Source organism: Copadichromis virginalis, linkage group LG17, assembly GCF_057382275.1.
Source record: "Copadichromis virginalis isolate Kocher_CV1m ecotype Utaka linkage group LG17, C_Virginalis_male_GT1.1, whole genome shotgun sequence".
In the NCBI taxonomy this organism is placed as follows: domain Eukaryota; kingdom Metazoa; phylum Chordata; class Actinopteri; order Cichliformes; family Cichlidae; genus Copadichromis; species Copadichromis virginalis.
In genome coordinates, this window is record NC_140634.1 from 8156639 (window position 1) to 8180305 (window position 23667).

General features: G+C 40.5%; 1 protein-coding gene across 5 annotated transcripts in view; it reads left to right on the forward strand.

The window, feature by feature from the left end:
• LOC146688936 (discs large homolog 1-like protein) overlaps window positions 1-23667 on the forward strand; it is a 113239-nt gene that overhangs the window by 2005 nt on the left and 87567 nt on the right. For 3 of the 5 annotated variants that reach the window (XM_085437549.1, XM_085437546.1, XM_085437547.1), the window contains exon 1: window positions 19581-19806. In XM_085437549.1, the coding sequence (XP_085293675.1) occupies window positions 19744-19806 (63 nt within the window). In that variant the 5' untranslated portion in view covers window positions 19581-19743. Of the gene's footprint in view, window positions 1-2080; window positions 2877-3043; window positions 3141-19580; window positions 19807-23667 lie in introns of those variants that run through there. The other 2 variants (XM_085437548.1, XM_085437545.1) reach the window with 1 other exon arrangement.

The following is a 23667-nucleotide window of genomic DNA, read 5'->3' on the forward strand; positions in this document are numbered from 1 at the left end:
AACTGTTTCATTTCTGTGGGGCTGATATAGTTTTTACAAGATGTTTGAGCTGTGCTGTCACTGGATCCCTAACCAGAAAATGTAGAGCAGAACGTAGGGTGTCACAGAAAGCAAGCACCCACCTTTAAAATCTAAATCTATGTACAAATTCCTCTAACAAAGTGACAGTCTAACCAGCAAAGTTTCCTTTGATTAACTGTTGCTTAATCACACGAGAATCCTCATGGTAATGTTAATGGTGACAAACTGGTTTTCACTCCCAGGCCCCACCTGCTTTCTACCCCGCCCACACTTGTAGCTATTACAGCAGCGCACCTTCTCACGTTTATTGTGCCAGCGTTTGTGTGCTTGTTTATGCTGTTCACTCAGTTCCTCTTTTGAAGCTTGACTTTTTACTTTAACCAAATTGGATCTGATGGGTTGCGAAATAATGCTTCCCCTGTTTTGTTGCTTGATATTCTTATTGATCCTTCTTTCTGGTAAAGATTAGAGAAGACTTTGTGTATGGGTTTGCGTTCCTGCTGCTTGCACTGGATTATTCCACTATTTACATTTCACTGTCCTTTTTTATTCCCCCTTATCATCTGTGTTATAGCCACCAAACTCATTTGAGATGTGCTTACAGGATGATATATGATTTAGTGCAGAACTATTTGTCAGCTGTACTGTGGATTAGGGGAAGCGAACCATTGCTAGTAATATTATGTCGCCACTAGAGGTCCTCAGAGTATTAGCTATGTTTCATTAGGTAACGCATTCTCTACTGGTGTACTCTGAGATATGGAGCCTCTTTGTGACCATCTCGGTTTTGCTTGCGTCTGAATAATTTAGCATATACTATAAAGTAATAGTTAAGCTCTGCTGGAGCAGCTTTTTTTTAACATCTCAGCCTCTGTCCAGCTCACGGTGGGGACTCCCTTAACAAATTTAACCAATCCTGGGACAGTTGCAGATAGTTGTTTTCAGAACATAGGGGCTACATTTAAATAGGGCATTCATTTGTTAGCTGCCAACCTGCAGTTGACTTAACAGTCACGGCAACATGACTTTTAAGGGAACAACTGACTGTAAATAAGAGGCAAGCATTTCCCCATATCTGCACCTTTATCTACGGCCACTCAGTAACTAAACCTGTCGTACTGTATAACAGGCTCTCTTACACCCACCGGTACCAAATCCCGACACACTGGAATACAAAGCAGGCAAATCAGGTCATTCTACGGGTGGAGTAAACTTATCAAATCTCATCTGATAAAATTCACTGCAAACAAGTTAGAGAGCCACACACAGAAAACAAAAAAAGCTGGACTGTATACCCGTCAAGATTGCCAGGTTCTTAACAAATAAGTATTTATTGGCCTTTTTGGTTAAAACTGGTTAATTAGTGGTGATGCTTCGACACTTAGTGATGTCTGTTCTCCCCAAGCACATCTAGCTGTCATGGTGGCCTTTCCACCATATTCAGTAGTTACTTTAAATGCAGACATATACCTAATAAATACTTAGGTAGATGTCTAATTACACTACCTTTGAGGTGCAAGTCCTGAAGATCATTCATATTTTATGCTTTTTTGGTGTGTTTTTCTATCCATCTATGTTTTTCCGGCATTGGCATTGTGCTTGGTATTAGCTGGTGGATCAAAATCTGACAGTACTTTTCTGTGTTCATAATTTCATCGGTTTTTGACAAGATCCCCAACGCCACCGCCTTCACCCCGTCCAGCCTACAGATGGCTGTAGGCTCTTACTATTGCACCTCTCTCCTGAGAGAATGGCTGGATTCTTCATTCTTCAGTGAACAGTTGATGGATCAACTGAGGGAAACTCTGGCTCTTATGAAGCAAAATATAATGAAATGTGGGGTGGCCCCAGACTTTTGCACAATATGATTTTTAAAGGTTAACTGATTATAAATTACACCATGGATTTATTTTTATTAATGATCAACTAATCTGTCTTTTGGTGAATAAATTAATGTATCAATTAAACACTCACTGTTTGCACTCAGTGATTTGCCCACTTCTGTAGGGTTTAGTTAATCACTACACCGTTCACATTGTTACTTTCCTCCTTTTTCCAGATATCCAGGAGTACTATGAGTTTACCGTCCTTGCAGACAGTAAGTGCTCTGCGGACAGTCCCAAGAACCTTGCTGCCTCCTGCTGGCTGCCAGCAGAACCCTCAGCCCAGCCACTGTCCTCCACAGGTCCCTTGACCTCCAGCATTTCTGATGGACAATCCCAACCCAAACCACTCGTCTCCAAACCCAGGTCATTCAAGTATCCTGCGCCTCCAGTACCATCAGCAACACCAGCAACAAAGCCATCTTCGCCTACAACACAGTCCAGCACACCTGAGTTGCAGCTGGCCAAAGTGAAGTACCGTGCTCCTCTTCCTCCTGCTCAACCGGGGGGCTCCAAATTATTTGAAGCGGAGACTTCTAAACCCAGTGTCACAGTTAGTAATGCAGAAACCTCGACCGGCTCCACAAATACATCTCCTGGAGTGTCGCTAAATGGAACAAAGCTCACTGCCACCAGCTCTGGCGTTTCTTCAGAAAGCTCCACCAGCCCACAAAGCATTCCTGCTTCTTCTGACCTGGTGACAGTCTCAGCCCTCGTCTCGAGCACCATTCAAGGCCTTGTGTCTCCAACTGCTCCGGTCAAACCTGCCCGCACCAGGATCCCTTCCAGCACAAGCCCAGGTCCCAACAAAGTCACAGATTCTGTCCCTACTGCTCCTCTGACCAGCAAGGACTCAGGATTCAGCAAAGTCACTCCCATTCCAAGTCCGACTAGTCCAAGCCAGGGAAAATTCACCTTCAGCGGACGCAGGTCCACAAGTCCTCCTGGACAGCTGAACAAAGGACCTTATGCGTGAGTGCAGTCTCTGGTAATATGAATGTGCATTGATTGCTAGTGTAATATCTTTATATAGTACTTCAACATGCTATTAGGAATTTAGATATAGAACAGAACACTAATGGACACATATTTGGAGTTCACCTATTTGCACCCTCCCTTGATCTCTTTTCTCCAACCAGCCCAACCAGTCCTGGACCAGGACAGGGCCCTTCCACTAGCCCAACCCATGGTCCAGCCCTCTCCAGGCCACCCACGAGCCCAGTGACCCACAACAAGGTAAGACATCTCTTTATGTTTTGTTGTAAGGACCACAGGAAAGCTGCAGCAAATCTGTCTGTAGCTGACAGAAAATGAGATAGAGGTTGTGTCACGAGTCTGTAGCTGCAGACTCTTGGAATTTGCAGTGTGAACCCAGATGCAGATAAACAGAAGCAAGAAAACGAAATCTTAAAGGCAGGAACAAAACAAAGGCAAAAGGAGACCATAAACACTAAGGAAACTGTGAGGAAACTAAACTAAGAATACTTAGAACGAGACTAGCAAAACTGAACACACTGAACACAGGATGTGAGACTATCAAAATAAAACAGGAAACACGTTTTAATTGATTATGTTGTGATTGTTAAACTATTGACTTTGAAAATGACATTTTCAGAAGCTGTTAGAAAGGTTCCTGAGAAGTGTTTATGAGAGACACCACGTCTGCTCTTGAATCAGTGTGTCGAAAGGCTTGTGGTGGCTGCAGCAGGCAGAATAAGATAGACAGGTTGTTTATACAGATTCATGCATTGCATAATATGACAAAGGGAAACAGGTTAAGTAACGTTTTAATAATCTGGACAGTCAGCAGAATGAGGTCAGAGGGTTAACCCTAACCCTTGGGTAAACAGGGATTGATGGTTTCCTTTAGTTTGAGCTTTTTGACCGCAGGCTTGTTGCTGATGACTGAACATAGAGCATCATTAGAGTAATGTCATTGTGCTTTTTTCAGTGTGTCTGTTTACTAAAGTTCTGCTCTTTACATGATGATTGAATTTGTGGAGTTGGAAGCATCAAGTTTTCATTTTTGATCACAAAAATGGGTCAATTTTCAAAATGTTAAGTAAAGCCCAGCCAATATGGAAACTGAGCAATTATTTTTTTGTTCAGAGCGTACCGAGCCTCATCTATCACGCAGTATCTTGCCCAAGCACACTTCATGGATTGGAGAAGAATTAAAACTTTTTGATTAGTGGATTATTCAATATGGAGCACACTTTTGTTTCCTTTTGTTTATTTTTCTGTGTTTTTTAAAAATTATTTTGTGGGCCATTTTTCATTTGTTCTAAGGGGAACGAAAAAGTGAAAATGACACAGAAAATAGTTCAGGATTGACTCAAACCCGGGTCACCTGTTCAACCACGTTAGCTGTACCTGTGCCCTCATCTCCTGTGATTATTCTATAGCACATGCAGAAGTTTGTGCAGCTCAGGTTGATGGAAATAATGATATGTTGCTATGCTCATATATACTTTTCCTTTAATGTCACACCCACCTGGGACAAAACACAGACTTTCTTCTAGTCAAAATGCTGCATAGCTAACATGTACCACTACAAGCCACTCGCTTTGTTTAGAACTGCTATACAGCTGAAAGTGTAGCAATGCATGTAAACACTCTTCATCTAATTCTTGTTGTAGTGGCCAAAATTGCACCATCCTTTTCCACAGCAGCCCACATTACACTTGGTAGGTCCTTTAAACTATTCAAAATGTTACTGCCTTGCCATCATGACCTTGTCTAACTTTAGCCAGCTAATAAGAACTCACTTTTGTTTGGATAGTGAAGAATGTTTAGTTGTTTTTTTTTTCACCCCAAAGCTATTAATAATGATTCTGGTTATCACAGCCCAGTGCAGACAGACTGACCACTTTCTGTTGGCAACGGAGAGCATCAGGAAAAAACAACAATGAGTGCAAGCACAGGAATAGGACAAAAAAGTAGAGCAGATACAAATGCACATGTGAACTCGAAGACATGTTGCACATGTTCATGCTCTGCTGCAGATGTGAGTGTTAGACATGGATTTGCTTACTCCAACTTTCCCTTCTCTCTCAGCGCCACAGGTAGTGTATAGTATTTGCTCTATATTACAGTATTTACTGTATATTGTACACATACAGTATATTACAGTGCCAGCTGTAGTAATGTTGTGTATCAAGGAAAAGCAAAAGAGTCAAATCGCAGCTCTGCGTGTAGCTTTGGGCTACATATGGAGCTTTAACTTCACCCACAGTCAAAAAGTTGAAAGTAGAGCATCCATTGCTATACCGCTGTTACTGTTCACTCAAGCCCCCCCACTTCTGCCAAACAGAGACCTGACCTGATAAAAAAAAGCAGAGAGTGGTGTGAGTGTGTGTGAATCTGTTTGTGTATGCGCTTATGTCTGTGCATACACGTCTGTCAGTGTGAGTGTTTGCCTGTGCATCCATGTGTGTGCGCTTCTGCGGCTGTCTCCAGACGTTTGCCACTTTTTTTTGTGTGTGTTTGCGTGTGTATGTGTGCTGAGTGTTCTGCATGCGTGCCGATATATATTCTGAGCCATGCACTCTTCGAGTTCAAAATGTGGCTACCAGCTGCCATAAAACGAAGAAAGCAGCTGGAAACCAAGAGGGCGGGTCGAGGTGCATTGGGACAGACTCGCCATGTTTCTGATTCGGCCTCTGTTTTAGGAGAGAAGTCCTATCTGGCTGCTCTGATGAAAGGACAGGTGGAGAGGACACAAGAAAGGGAGGAGAGAGAAACTGAACGATGAAAGGAAAGGAGGAGACAGAGACAGACAGACGGGAAAAACATGCCACCAAAAGCAGCAAACATCTGATTGGTGGAACAGGAAAGTTGGAGCCACGAGATGTTTTGGTGAAAGTTTGCCAGTCGAACTGGTGAGGATGGATTGCATCTGTATCCTCACTACCAAGGTGAGACACGGGAACAGAGCAGGCTACTGTAGAAAGTGGCGGAGAAGACAAATCAGGGCACAGGAGTACAGGGTGTGTCAGTGTGGTCATTAAGACAGTGAAAAAAATTTAAATAGCTAAAGTTTTATAATTTTGTGATCGGTGTATTTATTCAGTCATTACAGCAATGCCTTAATTTTTAATGTCAAACTCATTCTGAATGAATCATTGATGGGAAACTTAGCCATATCAAATTGGGGACACGGTTGCTTCATGTACAGTTGACTTGCTTTAGTTTGTGAATAAACAGGTTATAAGAGTAGTAGGCTGTGCTTTTGTGAAGCGATTCTAATGGGAATGCTGATCTGATGTACAGTTATTGGTCTGACATCATGTGACACCCAGAGAGACAGCAAACTAGGTTGATAGGACAGACACTTCAAAAGAGCGACTGCCTGGCTGTGAAGGTATGCGACTGGTGCAGTGGTTGACTGAATGACTGACTGCTCTTGAGGCAGAAGAGAGAACTTGGCTAAAAAAAAACTAGGCTGGCAAAATTAAACACATGCATTATGCACATATGTTCATGCTCAGAAATGCATGACCCATTTATAAGGAGTTGAATCAGTGTGAGCTGGGACAGATTTAAAGCCTGCATGTTGCAGCAGGCAAAAAGGTGACAAAGATATTTGTGTGTGGACTTGAGAAAAAAAGTTCAAGTTTTGTATACTGCAAAAAAATCGACAATCTTAAAATTTTTGCATTTCTCAAATAAGTACTAAAAGTACCCTATCATGGAGCACACTACCTACTGTCATGGTTTGTTGTGTGGCAGGCAGGATGTAGGACCCAAACACAGGGCTCATACATGGAGAGGAAACTCAAAATTGCAGTTTTATTGCAGGAACAACTCTTACACTAATACAGAAAACAAAAACAAAAATAAGAAACTAGAAACATGAAACTCAAACCAAAAACACTAAGAAACTAGGGAACTAAACTGGGAACAGAGAACTGGCAAATACCAGTAGCATGGAGAGAACAAACACAGCACATGGGGGTGGTGATGGAAGGAAAACATAGGGCTTAAATACACAAGGGAGTAATGAGAGAATGGGAAACGGGAGGGAAACACAGCTGTGAGGAATAAGGCATAATGAGGTAAGGGGAAGCAAAACCAGGTACTCTGACATAGGACATGGGACTGTCAAGTTAAAACAGGACACATGAGACAATCCAGCCCATTCTCACTCCTGAGGCGTAATATACGGACGATTTGTCAAGTCCCAAGGTGTTCCTGAGGAACACGAAAGGTGACATTCCACGCTCCTATGCTACGCGCCGGGTTATGGATGAAATCCAGTAGAATGACGCTCTCGTGGTAATACATGTTCCAGCCATGTATTCCAGCCCTAACCCTACCCTTATCCCTAACCTTAACCAGCACTTTAATGACATTAGATATTGTTTTCCAAAGCGATTTAAGTAAAACAAATGCACATGTCTAGATTCATTCCAAATAGTTCTCATGTTTCCTAATTTTTCTGATCTGTGCATGTGCATGCACCCGGAAGTTTAATATATCGACGATTTGTCACCTAGTGTAAAATGTTATGCTTTGGGAGTGAGAACGTGTTGGAGAATCAGAAGGAAGCAGACTAGACACTGAGACATAGAGACACGACTGGATGCCATCCAGTCATCCACCCATTCACACACACATTCACACACTGGTGATGGCAAGCTACATTGTAGCCACAGCTGCCCTGGGGCGCACTGACAGAGGCGATATTAACATGTATTTTGTAGGATTTTGACAGAGCACTGTCTGAAATCCAACACTATGAGTTGTACATTTTCCTGAAATGATGCAGGGTTTGACTGCAGTTATTGTGCTACCTGCTGTTTTTTGGGGACATTTGATTCTTGAACCTCTGTATATAATACCAAATTCTTATACATAACACATACATTTGAAAAAAGATATAAAAACTAAGCCATATCAGAACACATATAACTTGCCTAAAATAGATATGCTTCTTCCAGCTAGCAACTAGCGTCTTCTTTTGCCACTATGTAGCTAAGATTGTAACAACTGAGCTATTAAAACTCAGTTTTTGACTTTTATGAATACACCATAGGGGTACTGTGGTACTTGCCTTTATGCACCCAAAGTCACGAGTGAAGGTGCACAATTTGAGACACAGAGAAGGAGCTAATGTAAATATATAAAACATTAACTCTCTGTTTGTTTATTTCTTTAGTTTAGTGACCAAACTGGGACATCTTAGACCCTTGAAGGGTCTTATCTGTATCTGATATTATAACGTTATCATGTTCCATGGCAATTACCTAACAAATGGCTAATTTTTTTTTAGCATTTTTACACACATAACATGTTAGACCTTCCACCCATATTTTTTTATTTTCTCAGACAGTTTAAGTATATCAGTCTGCCAATAGTACGGACAGGCGAAACACTACTGTAGCATGGAAATGTACCAGTAGAATTAATTAGTAATGAATGCGTGAGAGAGATCCTGTCAGTACAGTGTAATTATGTCCTCAACTTTCTCCTGATTTTGCTCACTTTTTTTAGACTCCAAACATTACTCCAACTACTTAGCTGTCTCTCCTGTGTCTTATTTTCAGCACAAAAACTGGGCATACATGTAGCTGAAGATGAACTGTATTAATTACAGAAGATGTTCTTTCCCCTCAGTAATTTCAAAGTAATAGACACCCCACAAAAAAGTAAAAACCATCATAAAACCTACAATAAAGTTTCAAATCAATGTCTCCCTGCCAGTCTCACAGCTTGTCCTAGAGCTTCTTAAACTAAAAACAACATCTTGAACAGAGTGAAAATAATTTTGATCATAAGTTTGGAAGATGGCTTCTGGCTTATGAAAATAGTCTTCATTATGGGCGTGTAGAGGGATTTGGCCTTGACAGTTACACCTAATATATTGTGGTCTGGGCGTTTGGTGGTTTGAACCTTACTGTCTATGTAAAAGGTAAACATGCTGACTACTCTGTCGTCCTGCCACCTTAGCTAGAAATACTATGTGTCTGCCAGATCCTGAGCTTATTTATATGAAATTAACTCTTAGGAGCGTGATCTTCTGTCTGTATGCACAGAATCAAATCCAAGGGTTTATGATTAACTTTAGCAGAACTGTCAGTTCTACCAAAAACTTCCAAATACAGCCTGATTCCAAGATCATTCATCACAAAGGAATCTGGAGAATAATAGGAAGTAGCAGTGAAAAGCTCACTGGCAGTCATCGCGAAAGCTTGATTGCAATTCTTGCTGCCAAGTGTGACAAAACCACTTCTTAGGTTTAGGGTATAATTACTTTTGCATATTGGGCCAGATACATTTTTTCTCTTTATAAATTAAATGAAAAACTGCATTTTATATTATTTGGGTTATCTTTGCCTAGTCTTCAGAGTCACGCAGTCTGGGTATTTAACTGTGTATGAATACTCTCCTCTCTAGCTTGCCCAATCCTCTTTTGCTCTCTGATATATCCAGTCTAAAATCCCACTCTGGTTTTATGAGTGACTGATTATTGTTTGGTCTGACTGAGTGCCTTCTGTGCACCAAGAGAGCAAGAGTCTCTCCTAAGAGGCTTACCTTAGGCTGCTAATAGACTTTAAAGAGGTGGAACTATTTTAGGATGGACAAAGAGGAGGATAGAGAGAAAAAAATGATGAGATACACAAAGACCTTGGAAAGAAAGCCAGAAAAGACCATGGCTGCATGAACACTTCATGCAGTCATTGCATGCCTAGTTTTTCAGGGGTACTTTACTTGCAATTGCCAGGAAAAGGCCATGATAAATCCTTTCTGTAGTCCTACCATCTGAACAGCTGTCCAGCTGGCATCGTGATGTAACTGTGAGGAGGGCTCAAACATCAGACGGAGTAATCAGCAGAGAAGCCATGTGAGGAGAGACGAGCAAGAGAGAACTTTGTAAGCAGCTGTAGGACAGTTGAGTCCAGTGACATGCATCTGCAGTAGAACGAATATAGCGACTCAGGACCGCTGTTACAGTTTGGTGAAACGTCGTCTTGGCTCTGTATGGCCCACACCTGTAGAGAATTGGACTATGTCTCTGGACTGGCCTGCCTGTAGGACAGCCGATACTACTGGGCCACCACGTGGGCTAATTGTGAAAATGGAGCACTGCCACTCTGCGGTTTCAATCAATGTAATGTATATTATATTATTTCAATTACACTTTATGACTTTGCAGTTCACATAGAAGAAACAGATTTGTACTGTAGTTGAGTAGCAGAGGCAAATAAGGTGTAACTTACTTTAGTAATAAATAACCAGCTGTCCATTACCTCTGTATGTGTTGTGTGTTATTGCATGCACAATTTAGGTACGCTTAAGGATTATATGACATTAAACTCAGGTGTGGAATTACATGTTTACCTATAATTAAATGTCCTCTGTTTATTCTGCAAATGCATTTTAACACAAGAATGCAATATAGTAGGACTATTTTTATTATTGCAGCCTAGTTTTTCACAGTATTTAGCTCATTTTTAACCATATCTTAGGTAAAGTGTAGGTTAACACACCTATGTATGCAAGGCTTAAAAACTATCTTGGAATTAGTTCCACAGAAGTATATCAGCGGTACTAGGAGGTACAGGAACTGGCTGAAAACCAAGAGGAGCTCAGTAATTAAGAAGAATTAGTACAGGGTCAGAGGTTACAGCTTTAACATTACTTAGCTGCATTCTAATGCTAAATCATGAATGCTAACCACTAAACTAAATTCTTCTAAAGTACTTAGGAACACTCTATATACTTATATGCATCAGTATTGGCCACAGTGGATCGAATGCTGCAGTGTAGTCAATGAAAGTGATCCAGTGCTAGCTAACTGGAAATAATTGCCAACCCAAATCCATCCAAAATTTCTTGAATAGGAGCTGTTCATGGGTGTGAAGCTCCCTTGACGACGCTGAAACATGACCACAGTGTTCATTTATATTTTAGAGATGCTTTGTTTCACGTTATAAGAAAGTTGTTTTGTAGGAACACTTGAATTCTGCAGTGAAGCAAATACTATAAATGCAAAGGGTGCAGAAGAAATAAGATTTAAAAATTACAGTTGAGTGTCTTAAAGACACAGAAACTTTGACAAGTTTACATCCCTGACTTTTGCATTAGCCTACTCCGGTTATATGATAGATTATTTTTTTTCTTTCTTAGTACCTTCAGTCAGCCAGTGATATCTAATAATGCATTGGTTAAATGTATATTTTTTAATATTACAATTTAATAGCTGATTATTTAAATAATTTGCATGAATTTCAGAGTATTTTATATCTTAAAGTTATGTCCTGTACATTTTTATTCCAGCATAATCTGTCAGTGTTGTGATATTAGGAATGTTTGGCTTTGCCAGTCTGTGACTGGTAACTGTGGAGGAAAATCTGTGACAGTCAGCGCTCACTGGTTTTCGCTGGTCTTCGGCTGTTTCTTGTAAAGCTTCGGGGTGTGTTTTTGGCTCATTATCCTGCTGCAGTGTTAACCTTTTTTTGGATTCAGGTCACTTGTCTAATTCCAAAGAAGGCTAAACACCTCCAAACTGAAATAACCCTGTTACCTCTGCAATTGTTGCTTTGAACCTTTGTGATTTTAATCACTCAGACCTTCTTCTCTTACTATTTTAAATCTACGGGTCCATGTGTGGCTCTATATTGATGTCCTTGTACACTGAAATTGTCACGAATAACTAAAAAGTAGTGCCTTAAGATCAACTACTAATCTGCAGTGTCTGCGACTCTTTGTAGATGCTTTTACAAGGTAGTGTAATCTGACCTTATCCAACTCTAAGCAGGTAACTTTTAAGGAATTGTTTAGAGACCTCTCCTTCTTTAGACAAGCAAACTCTGAAGCAACTTTTTTTGTGCGTCAGTGAACAAAGTTCAGTGTATTGATCCTCTCTTTTTGCTGTTCCTGGTTGTTTTTGCATATTAATGATTCAATAATCAAAAAGGTTCTGAAGTCCCATGCACTGCCCTTCAGTCTCATCTTGATTTGACATTGTTTAGAACAACGTTTGGATTTCTGATATTTTCACTTTCTGCTAGAAGCTGGTGGACAATAACTCCAAGTTGATTTAATTAAAGAAACCTCTGATAATCAGAATTATTTGAATGCTGCTTCAGACAGTCACAATTAAGGAAACGTGGCCTTTTGTTTAAATGAATTCTTTGCTTTTAATGTAGTTCCTGCTTAGTGCAGAGCGGTGATTGAAGCAGACTTCAGTGGACATGTAGGTGAAGGGAACAGGGGTGAGATGGAGTTGGGTAGCTATGGTGTAAAGGATGGCAGTGGATTTTGTGAAAAGGATAGAAATGGTTGTGGTGAACACATATTTCAGGAAGAGAGAGGAAAGTTCATTGATGCATAAGAGTGAAGGAATCTGCTCCAATCTAAAAGCGATATGAGACTGCAAGTCTGGGTCAGGGGAGGCAGCACTGGATGGTAGCCAATGAACTTAGAGGCAAGGATTAAATAGTGTAAATTGAAAAATGTTCAGGGAACAGTTGAGACAAAATCTGGTCGGTAAGGGAGAGATCTCTTGGATAGTACAGCTAACGTGGTGAGGGAAGCTGCCTAGAGGATATTTGGTATAACCTCTGGTTAAAGGAAAAAGACACGAAGACTTGGTGGTTCAAACGAAGAGGTTGACAAAGGAAAAGTGAGATACTCTGGGAGGTAGACAGGAATACTGGGAGGACAGGACAAGAGAGAGGTGACAAAGGCAAAGGCTTATAGTTACATTTTATGTGAGGCTGAAGGAAGAGAGTCCAAGCTGGAAAGAGCAGGTTAGGGTGATTAAGGATAGAGGTGGAAATGAACTAATGAGTGAAGGAAGTGTGCTTGGAAAGTGGAGGGAGTACTTTGAGGAGCTCATGTATGTAGAAAATGAGAGCGAGTGGAAGGATGGAGAACAGCTAGTGAATCAGGAAGTCCAAAGGATTAGTTAGGAGGAAATGAGGGCAGCTATGATGGAGGATGAATATAACATCATTTTAAATAAATAACAGGGGCATAAATGATAAACTAAAATCTTAATTGTGACGAGGAAAAATTTTCAGGTGTTACAGGAGAACACAAACAAACTGGAAAACCAAATTCTTTGGTCAGTTCCAAAGAAATAAAATGACTAAATAGCTAAAACATTTCCACAATCCCAAATTCTTCAACAGTGTCCTCATCTTTTGAGCCTTGTGCTGTGTCCTCAATTGGACCAAGCATGCGGAATATGGAAGCAGACAAGAGAAAAGATCACAGAGAAGATTCACGTAAAGGATGCAGTAAAGGAGAACATGCAGAGTGATGACAGAAGAGGATGGTAGAGATAGGGTGAAATTCAGATGATCGACTGTGGCGATGCCTGAGAAGAAGAAGGAAGAACATTTGTCATGTCAGAAATTTCACTTGTTTTTTCCCCACACATTACATGAATAGATGACAGATGTGTTAAAAACTAAATATAAATATATAAGGAACAATAACTGTTACGTTCTGTGAGGCTGTGGGAGTGTGTGGGTGGGGTGTTTGCCCACTCTCCCCGCCTCCACCCCTCTTGCCACTCCTACCCCTCTCTGTCTCTCTCACTCTCCTCTCTCCCCAGGACACAGCTGCTGCTGATTAGCCTCGTTTGCCACCTGACTCCAGTCAGCAATCATCCTCTGAGGCTATTTAAACTGGGGATGAGCTGTGAGCAGTGTGGCTTTTTCCTCGGTGGCTCTACGCGGTTCTGTGCTAGATTTTGGACAGACAGCCTCTTTCTGACCAGTGAGCAGACGGGCTTGTGGGCCCTGAGAGTGTCTCCCCGTGGTGGGGAGTAGGGTAGGAAGTGTGGGAAGTGCCTCCTTTTTTATTGTGTTTGTTTGGTAGTCCTCCTGCCTTTCGTGGCTGCGAGCGTTTTCTTTGTTTCTTTGGCGTTATTGGTAAGACGGCGTTGCCGGCCCTTTAAGTTAATGTTAACCTGTACCATTTTGTAATAAAGTTTTATTGATGCAGAACAACTCTGTTTGTTTTCCTTTTTCATTCTGATTCCGGACTCATTTGTTACTGGTCCCCTCTCTCACATGCCTAGACCCCTTCGGGGGGAACGTAACAATAACCAAGTACTGCAGTGCCTGTGTTTTGCCACATTGTGGCACTGTCTGTCTAACAAATTCAGTGACATGAGTGGGTTTCACATTGTTTCTCTGCAGTGACTTAAAACATCCACGTTTGCTATTTAAACACACAGTCAGCTGACATGTCCCTTGGCATTATTTATTATAAAATATTCAGCAGATAACAGCAGATGTCCTATAATTCATTTCTGCCTCATGTTTATTTTGCTACTGCTACAAGGTTTCAGCAGGAGTCTTATGCCCTCACTCAGCTTTTAGAGGAAACAATGAGCTCTATTTTAAAGGGAATTCACTCATGTGTAAACTGAATATACAGCTGGTAAAAGGTGATCATGTGACCATATTTAAAATCTTGATGTATGGTGCCTTTTTAAATTGGTTGGCTTGTAGAATGGAGAATCCACAGCGATTGGCTGGAAGGGGGTGTATGAGGTTATTACACACACACAGCCGCACAGCGTAGTTATTTCTGTGCTGGCTGACCTACTAATGTTAACATGTAGTGCATGCCTGCTAGGCTCATGAGGTAGCATCCTCTCTCTCTCTCTTGCTTTTTCCCATTTGTCATTTATTCCTTTTTCTTCACTCCCTTCATCCTTCTGTCTTTCTTTCTGTCTTTCTTTCTTTTTTGTGTTCTGCTGTTATTTTATTTCTGTGTTTCAGGAAATTTGGTCTGTGATCCGATGTGAGCTTTACTCTCCCAGTACATTCTGTGAGCCATATGATCTAGAACCCCTTAGGTCATCCCAGATGTATGCATGTTTGTGTGTGTGGTTGCACACAGATCAGCAGGAGCTCCATCTGCTCTTTGCCAAACACAGAGGGATTCACTGTATCGCTGGTCTCCGTGCGAGGTTATCACAAAAACCAAGGCTATTTGAAGACAGGCACTTCAGCCTGTGCTGACTTCTGGAGAAATCCAGTCTCAGGTTTCTGGACTGAAAGAGAGACGTGAAAGACGTTAGTGTATGAATCCAGAATAACTTAGTAGTAGTATATGGCCAATCTCTCACTCATCCAGTGATGTCGCACAGTCCTGACTCACTCTAAATCTAGTTAATGAGAAATTTACATTTTCTGCTCTGCACACTACTGAAAAAATATCACCGTAACACAGTAAATATTGGAAAGGAAAAGAAGGGCATTTGGGGTATATTCAGGATATACAGCTATAAAAACAGCAGTCTGGTTCACTACAAAAAAAAATGCAAATTTTCCCAGACTAGGATAAATTAGGAGGTTTTGAAATGTGTCAATAATCACATGGTTTATAGAATGACATCCAGGAAATATAGCTTTTAAAAATCTCACAGTGGATCCAAAACACAGTGTTTCTCCCATGAAACGCTTAAAATAACCTCTTGTGTCATTGCATTATTTACAGGACTTGTCTACCTGCATTAACTTCTAAACTTTTTTAGCTCACCCAGGTGCTTCCTTTATCTGTGTACAGCTGGAATAGCATCTAAAAATATTTTGCCATTACTAACACTCAGTTTTAAATACAGCCATAATCTTAAACTGTGGCTTGATTAGTTTGCCAATAAGCCTATAAAATGACCGTAAGATGGTATCAGTTTATTTTTCCTTTTGCTTCTCCTCTATTCCGTATTATAAAATTAGCCCCTGTGACCTCAGAGTCACCGTTTGTTCACTTCAGCCCCTCTGTTCGTGCACAGTTTCGCCTTCTCTGTTTTCTCTCTCATGCTGTGTTGTTTGTTTGCAAGTGGAGGTGAGAAGGCAAAGGCAACCACAGAGAGACTACTGCGTGTGTCTAGGTCTGCATGTCTGCATGTGTGATGGTCCAGATGGCTCAGCCATCAGCATCAAGAGCTTGATTAAGGAGTACGCTTTGACTTCTTTGACTTTCTCTGCCCTTTACCCCCCATTTGCCTGCTCCGTTCTCAGACTTGGCATTTACAACACGTAAAACAGCTACACGCTGTTGTGGAGCTAAATTAATTAGTGGTTAATTTATCTGTTAGTGGATCAATTAGTTGATTAATAGAAGAAAATGTGCTGAACTGTGACCCAAGTCTTGAAGGAATTTCTTTAAATCTATTGACTGTCTTTCTGTTAAAAATAAGTTTATCCTTGGACTCAAGGATAAACTTATTTGAATTTCATGGTCACGTATAACAGCCACAAAAGATTTTGGCTGTAACTCAAGAACACCGGCACTCAGTTCAAAAGCTTTTCTTTGAAGCTTTGTTGCAAAAAATGATGAAGTGATGACTTCTTTATTATCCAAAAGGTGAGGTCAGAGGTCAGTTTTGCTTTAAATTCACCATTATTCAATACGGGAGCAGAAGTGAATAATATGTTTTTGTGCTTGCTGTCTTTGTCTTTGATGCCCACCTGTTAAATTCCTGCAAATTCTTCATTACATACTATATGAGTCGGCACAGACATGGTTGTAAATTGATTCAAATAAGTTGGTCAAGTTGAGCGCTGCAAAGCGTTAATTCTGCTTATCTTTTATATGACTGAATTGAATATATTTGCTATTGGTCTGGAATAAAAAACCCTAAACAACTGGAAGTTTTCCCCTTGACTTTATTGGGAAAGTAACAGGTTAAACTGTGGCCACTACAGCGCTAAATTTACATACGTAGGGTGGGGGATTGGCAAAAACTGTGCACAGCATAAGTTGAAGCAGAACACAAAGCTCTTCTGGCAACTCAGCAGATTTCAGTTCGAGGCCACCTCACTGTTTTTATTTAGCTGATAACAGATGGCATAGCATCCAATTGAAAAATCGCATCGAGGACACGGTTCAAGTTGGTTTCGCTTGTTTACGGTTTCTGCAGGCCATTTTGTAACTTATCTTGACCCAAGCTTCTCCTTCCATGCTGTATCTAACTCGAGACAGACATCAGTCTCATACCAGTTGTCAGTCATAACTGCTCTGTGTTCAGCCATGGTCTTGTTGCTGCTCTCCTCAACTCCAGCTTTCCATGCATGTCCACGGAAATGCAAGGAGTTCCCTGAATGGAGCCAAATACAAACACCAAATACATAGCACTTTAGGTAGAAATAACTACTTTTAACTATAGCGGTTCTGACTTTAATATTTTTTAATATTTATTTAATAAATAGTATTATTAAATGAATATTTAGTTTTAATGGAGTTCTTTACCCTAATATGTATAGTAAACACATAGTAATAGGTAGTGGTTTACATATTTCCCTAAAGGACACACATATCCCTTTGGGGTTGTGCACGGTGTAAAAATATGCCACATCACTCATGCAGAGCGACCTGCTGTGGTGCCTCTTTGTAAATAAGGGAGCAGCTGATAGTAGCTTTGTTTTTGTCACAGAATCAATCAGAACTTTAATAGGTTCTTTAGACGTATTTGTTCATTCATTCGAGTTAAGACTTCTATTCGTAAGATAGTTTTGCAAGGATCTCAGTTTCCACTACATACTAACAGTGTGTTTGCAAGGAACCTGCTCATGTTTACACCAACAATAACAGTAGCCCTCTCTGTCACTGTGGAGATGTACCAGCAATACCATCAAACAGGTTTTTTACAAAAACCCACAGGATTGTCCAGATGTAAAAATTGCTCAGCTGTTGCAATGCAGAATGACGTCATCAAAAAACGGACTGCAACAACAGCTCATAAATGATGAATGTGCACTTGCAATTGTTGCAGTTAGTAGAAGATTAAATAATTGATGCTATGAGCTAAAAAATATCTATATTTCACTGTATTAAAACCTGCTATGACATGCACAGATATGTTTTTCACCTTTCATCCTAGAGCAGCACACACATATGAACAGCACTTCTACTATGTGCTGTTCATTGTCTGATTGAATCAACAGAGTGAACTGAAGCATTTTAACTAGTTTGAAAGTTGCACTTTTTGGTGGTCAGCTGACCAAAACAGTAGAATTCGCTTGAAGTCATGTGATCACTTTAATTCAACAATAACTAAAGTAACATAACCTTGTAACTCTTCAGGACCCTGCACAATACTGTAACATAATAAAAATGAATGATGTTGTATATTGGGACAAGCTTTTTAACCAGTGGTTTAAACCCCACCTTTACCCACCCAGTGGGTTTTTGCCTCAAGTTTGTTGTTTCCACCTTTAGCAGGAACATTTTTAGGAGCTAAATTGTCATTGGAGGCTGTGACTCTGCTCTCGCTCTCAGACATGTCTGGACTTTCATCAGATTACACCTTTTTTTTATCATATAAAACTGTGTAGCATTATTAGTGTGGGCAGTGTGATACAGCCAAAGCCCTACCTGCGATCTGGGTAGCTTGCAAGTAGGAAACCACAAAACAAGATGATGTTAAGACCAACTTATTTTCAGAATAAAACACTTAGATATGAGAACTTTAATATGATTTTTGTGATTCTTATGATTCATCTGTGTGTCAGACCCAAATTTTCACCTTGCCTGCTTCTGCGCTCTGCTTTGTGAGCAAGAGGCAGGTTCATTTTTTATATTCAAATTTTTTCAGCTGTTTTTAGTGTTTTGGGAAATCTGATGACTTTTTTACACCGTGTTTCCTCTGATCCGTGATCACACTGTCACCTGTGGTTTCAAATGGCTCAGTGCCACCAGCACAACAGCGCTGTGTTCAAATGTCAAATGAACGAGTTATTCCAGTGGTATTGCTTTGCATGTATGTATCATGGATTGTGACTCTGGATGATGTAATAACATTGTCTCTGCCTCACTTATTTACTCTTTATGTTTCCCTTATTGTGCAATATTCTATCAGCTCAGTTTTCACTAGCCGTTATAATACTATATCATTTCCTTACTCTTCCTCACTCTGTGCATATAGGAGTGTATGGATGTACAAATCAGAGCATTACTGCAGCAGGGAGAAAGTGAGAGAGGTGCAAAGAGTAAAAGAAATGCAGGGAGAGAGAAGACACATTTTTAATTCTCCGTTTACCTTTGCAAGCAGGTCTCTGCTCTTTCTTTTTTTTCTGTCTTTCTTTCTTTTCCTTTTCGCTCATTGATCTCGCTGTTGAAAGGCGGGCCAAGAGAGGCAGTGGAGCAAACCGAGGGAAAGTGAACAAGGCAAGCAGAGGGAGAGAGAGGGACATCGAAAGAAAGCAAGCAGGAGAGAGAAAGCGAGAGAGTGAGAGAGAAGGGTAGTGTTAGAACGAGAGAGGCAAACACTCACACTGCTCACACTGATAGAGAGAGAGGAGATAGAGGATTGGGACTGCTGCTGCAGAGGAGGACAAGAGAGACCACATCCATACTTACACACTCACAGATGCACTCACACACTCATTCATGCACACACACAGACAGACTGACCCACACATGCTGACAATAACAACATACTGAAAACACACTCACAGACACACATACACACACACACACACACACACGTGCTAACATTTTCTGACACACTCACATACATACATACATTTGCTGACACACGGGCAGACAGTGACCATGGTGCTCCCTGCATCCTGACCAGCTATGAGGATTACACTGATGAAGATGATGGGAGCGATGAAGAGCGTGAGGGAGAGGACGCTGGCCTGCCACAGCTGAGGACCGTAGTCAGGCGGTGGGGGGTGGGCAGGGGGTGGGAGGGCAGCAGAGTGGGGGATTGTGGGACAGGATGGAGTGCGGTAGATAGAACACATGCGTGTGCATGTGTGCATGTGTCTGTGTGAGTGTGTGGAGGTGTGTGAGTGTGAAATGTGTGTATGAAGGCTAGGATGCCCCCCAAGTCTGGGACCAGCTAGCTAACGTTAGCCACATGTTGTGCCACTGCAAAGTAGCATGCACCAACAACACCATATCTCTGATGTTTGGATGCAAGGTAGGTAGAGAGCTATGCATGTTTGTGTTTGTGAGTACGGCAGAGTTAGAGGGACACACAGGTGAAGTTATGGACTGTGGGAGAGAGACACTGACTTAGGCAAAATGTGCTGAGAGAGAAGGGCAGAGGTAATGAGTAAGTTTATTAATGGGCTTGTAGGCAAGGTAAACTAAGGTAAGAGTTAGAAGCCGGAAAGAGAGCAAGACAGAAAGCGAGAGAGCTCCAGCTGTGTGTCTGTGTGAGAGAGCGAGAGAGAGAAAGAGAGAGGCAGGTTTGTTTTCTGCTGTCTGATTTGATATTACAAGGTCTACAGGCAGCTTATTACCAACATCTTCCTCTTAATTCCTGATACTGCAAATGTGAGCAGCTAATACGTGCCTTTTCAGTTCATTTAGAGATCACGCATAGTACGCAGGGCCTCATTTTAGACTATCGTATCTAAATGCAGACGTAATTTTGATATCTTTGGTATGATGGTCTGTTACTTCAATTATCATTGAGAATGAGAACTTAATAGTTGGTTTTGGCCTAAAACTTATGATTGTTTTCACTATCTGACTGCTGTTTTGTGATTGATCTTTAATTATTTGCCCAAGTAGCATACTGACCTCATAATATATCAATTTACGGTAACTTCTGAAAATATTCAAAGCTAAAACTGACTTGTCAAGAGCAATCATTAAAAAAGTCTTTGTCCTGTTTGCTGGTGAGGCCTCTCAGCTTACACATTATATTTCTGTTAAAGATTCCCAGTTAAGAAAACATCCAGTAAGTAAAGTGTTACTTCAGGCAGGTCACAAAGTCAAGCTAAGCCGCAAACCCAACAGATCAGCTGATCTCAGTGCCAGCCCACATCAGTCGATGGCCTAAGTGATACACTCCTACACATCAGGATATTACACTTCTGCAATTTCTTGCTGCTTTTGCCAAGTTGATTCTTTAGCTTTCTTACTTATAAAGCTTACCAAATATATAGTTTGCAACCCTATCAGTTGACTTTTCAACATATACCAGGAGCATGAATGTTGACATCATATTTTAAAGTGTTATACCTAGAGATTTTCTTAACGCATCTTAAGCATATAATAACCCTCTTGCACTGCGAGGGAACATCCTGTATTTTCCATGGTGCATGCTGGGACAGCCTCACACACCTGCAAGGCTGAAAATACTTAGACAATGTTATGTGTCCCTTCTTTTGTTTGTCAGTAGAGCTGTATTCTAGCTATTGCTACAATGTTTTAGTTCATTCCTTTTTGAATGTGAAAGGCTTCAGAGTTCATTTCTAATCCATTATTAAATGAATACATTTGTCACCATTATACTTTGTTGTTAGTTACATAACACTAACCTGTGCTAAACGAATAAGCTTGGGCTAAAATTGGCAATCATAGTCGTACCAAGTACTCTGAAACAGTTGAGTGGAAAATCAACATATGAAATATTAAAGCTCCACCCAAGCGCTTCAGGAGCAGTGCTTTGATGTGGAGGAAGTGTTAGTACACTGTGCTGCATCTTTGAATAGTCATTAAACACGCAGCAAACCCCAAAATGGCTTCATAAATGGGTCTGTACACTTGCCTAAATAGTGAAAAGTAGACCTGATCTTGAGAAAGGGGTTTGAGACACAAGGGGAGAAAATTATCAGTCATGATAGTTTTAGTTTAGTTTTATTTGAATGTGAAAAACTTTGAGGCAGTTTATTTTACAAAGAGATGTACGCTACTGCGATTCAAGAAGATGCAGTAGGAGCATTGGTCTTTGAAAGTATTTGTGTGTGTGCATGCTTGGCTTGCTTTTGTACAGTTCAGCAGTTAGGCCATAATAAAGTGTATGGACTTCACTTCTGTCCTATTAGATCACCTCAGTATGACAGCCTGCTAGATAGAGGGAGGCCAGGAGACAACTGTTAGACTGGAGCTTTAGAGAAGGAGCCCGAGTCAACACGGGTGTGGGTGCAATAAGAGCTGTAGTTTTGTCCTCTGGGAGTAAATCTGGACAGGGTGAAAACTGAGTGTATCCTGAGGAGAAGAAGAAAGTTGCACGGTTAGTATGATGTTTCTGAGATTTTAGAAAAACTGTGTTGTTGTAGTAAAGCTTCCATCTTTCAGGTGCAGTTTTCCAAATACGTATACGTGCACAGTATTTGCATATGTCATAATGCATAATTACACTCCTGCAATATTTGGTGATTTGATAAAATTTAAAATAAGATTTTTATTGTTATATTCCAAAACATATATTTCTTTCAAAATATTGAAACATAAAGCGATTTCCCTAATATTTGTCATGTGTAGTTATTCATTTGCTTGTTTACGCTTTGCCTGACCTTCATCTGATCAGCTGCTTTTTCTGTTTGACATTCCAAACATGTCTTACCAACACCAGAGGGTGGTCAACACAAAAAAACATGTTTGCAGGGTGTTTCTCAGAACTCCTCTTTGCGTTTTAATTTTAATTTATTAATACAGATTCAAATAAATTGGCAAATAGCTAATATTAGCCGATGGTCTATAATAATATAACAAACAGTAGCATCGCAAATAGCAGCTTTTTTGGCCACTAGTTACAGGTTAAATGTTCAAAATTTGTTGGGCTGTAAGTTTGAACACAACAACAGATAACTGAATATTACATGAGCTTCAGATGGGCTTTTGAATGTACCATTCACTTTCCTAACTTACTAAAAGCCTCGAACAGCGATGAGAGATAAGTAATTCCTGCATCAAACAGCCACAGTGTACACAATAGAGCAGAAATCAGTCTTAGAAGTTATATTAGCTTGATGTGGCATCATAAAAACTAGCCAGTCAGCCAAACATTAAGGGACTGCTACAATAGAAAGCATAGTGGTCAACTGATGATCATGCCACTGTAATATATTCTTTTGCCACTGAATAATTACAGAGCAATTGGTGCACAACTATGGAGTCCACCCTTTCCTGACCTGGACTCTCTGTCAACTTACTAGGTCAGGTTTTGGTAAGATGAAAGCAGGACAGTGTCTAATGTTTTGTATACTCACTCCTAGCGTGAGAAAGTCTAACTTTTTTTTTTGCTCTGACCAAAAGTTGGCTGAAAAAAGCAGGGGAACAGCTGATCTGCTTGGGCTAGCCTTTAGCTTAGTCAGCAGCCTGGCCCACTTACAGCGCTTCTGCTTCCATCTGCACCACTTCCTACCTTTGAATCAAAAAGCATCTCAAAATACCTTATAGTTGCATGTGAGCAGTGACTGGCTATTGCTGGCCATCTCAAGCTACCATCTAAAGCTAGCTAAAAGCAAGGGAGAGTATATTTTAAATACATGAACTGTTGCCGCTTTTACCTTGCAAGCAATGTGTCCATTTTGGATGTTGTTTAAGTGCCTGAGAAGATAAATCAAAGTCACCTTAACTAGGTCAGACATTTGAACACATTCAAAATAGATGAATGTGTTCCTCTCTTTCTTTTAAGGCCTGTGTTTTTGCTGGAGACAATTCAGTCACTGTGAAGTCATGCGAGGGAAATCTTCTGTAAAAACATATTTTAATTCTTAGATCACATATTTTAGCTTTGACAGACATTATTGACTAAACAGCAGCTAATGTTACTTTACCTTCTCAGCTGCATGCTTAATTTCATCACGTGTTTTTATTCAGTCCTCCTCTTAATGCCATCGAGGCTTTCAATAGTATAATTTTTGCTTCATATTCATGTTGTTCATAATAATTACATTTTTATCAGAGGCTATTGAAAATATATCAATAGTGTGCGGATAGAAAATCATTTGTAAGCTGTCATAATTGTTGTACAAGCTGAGAAAAAGCAATTTCTTTGACAAATGTATCCATTGATTTATTGATCGAGTAACATTTTGTTTAA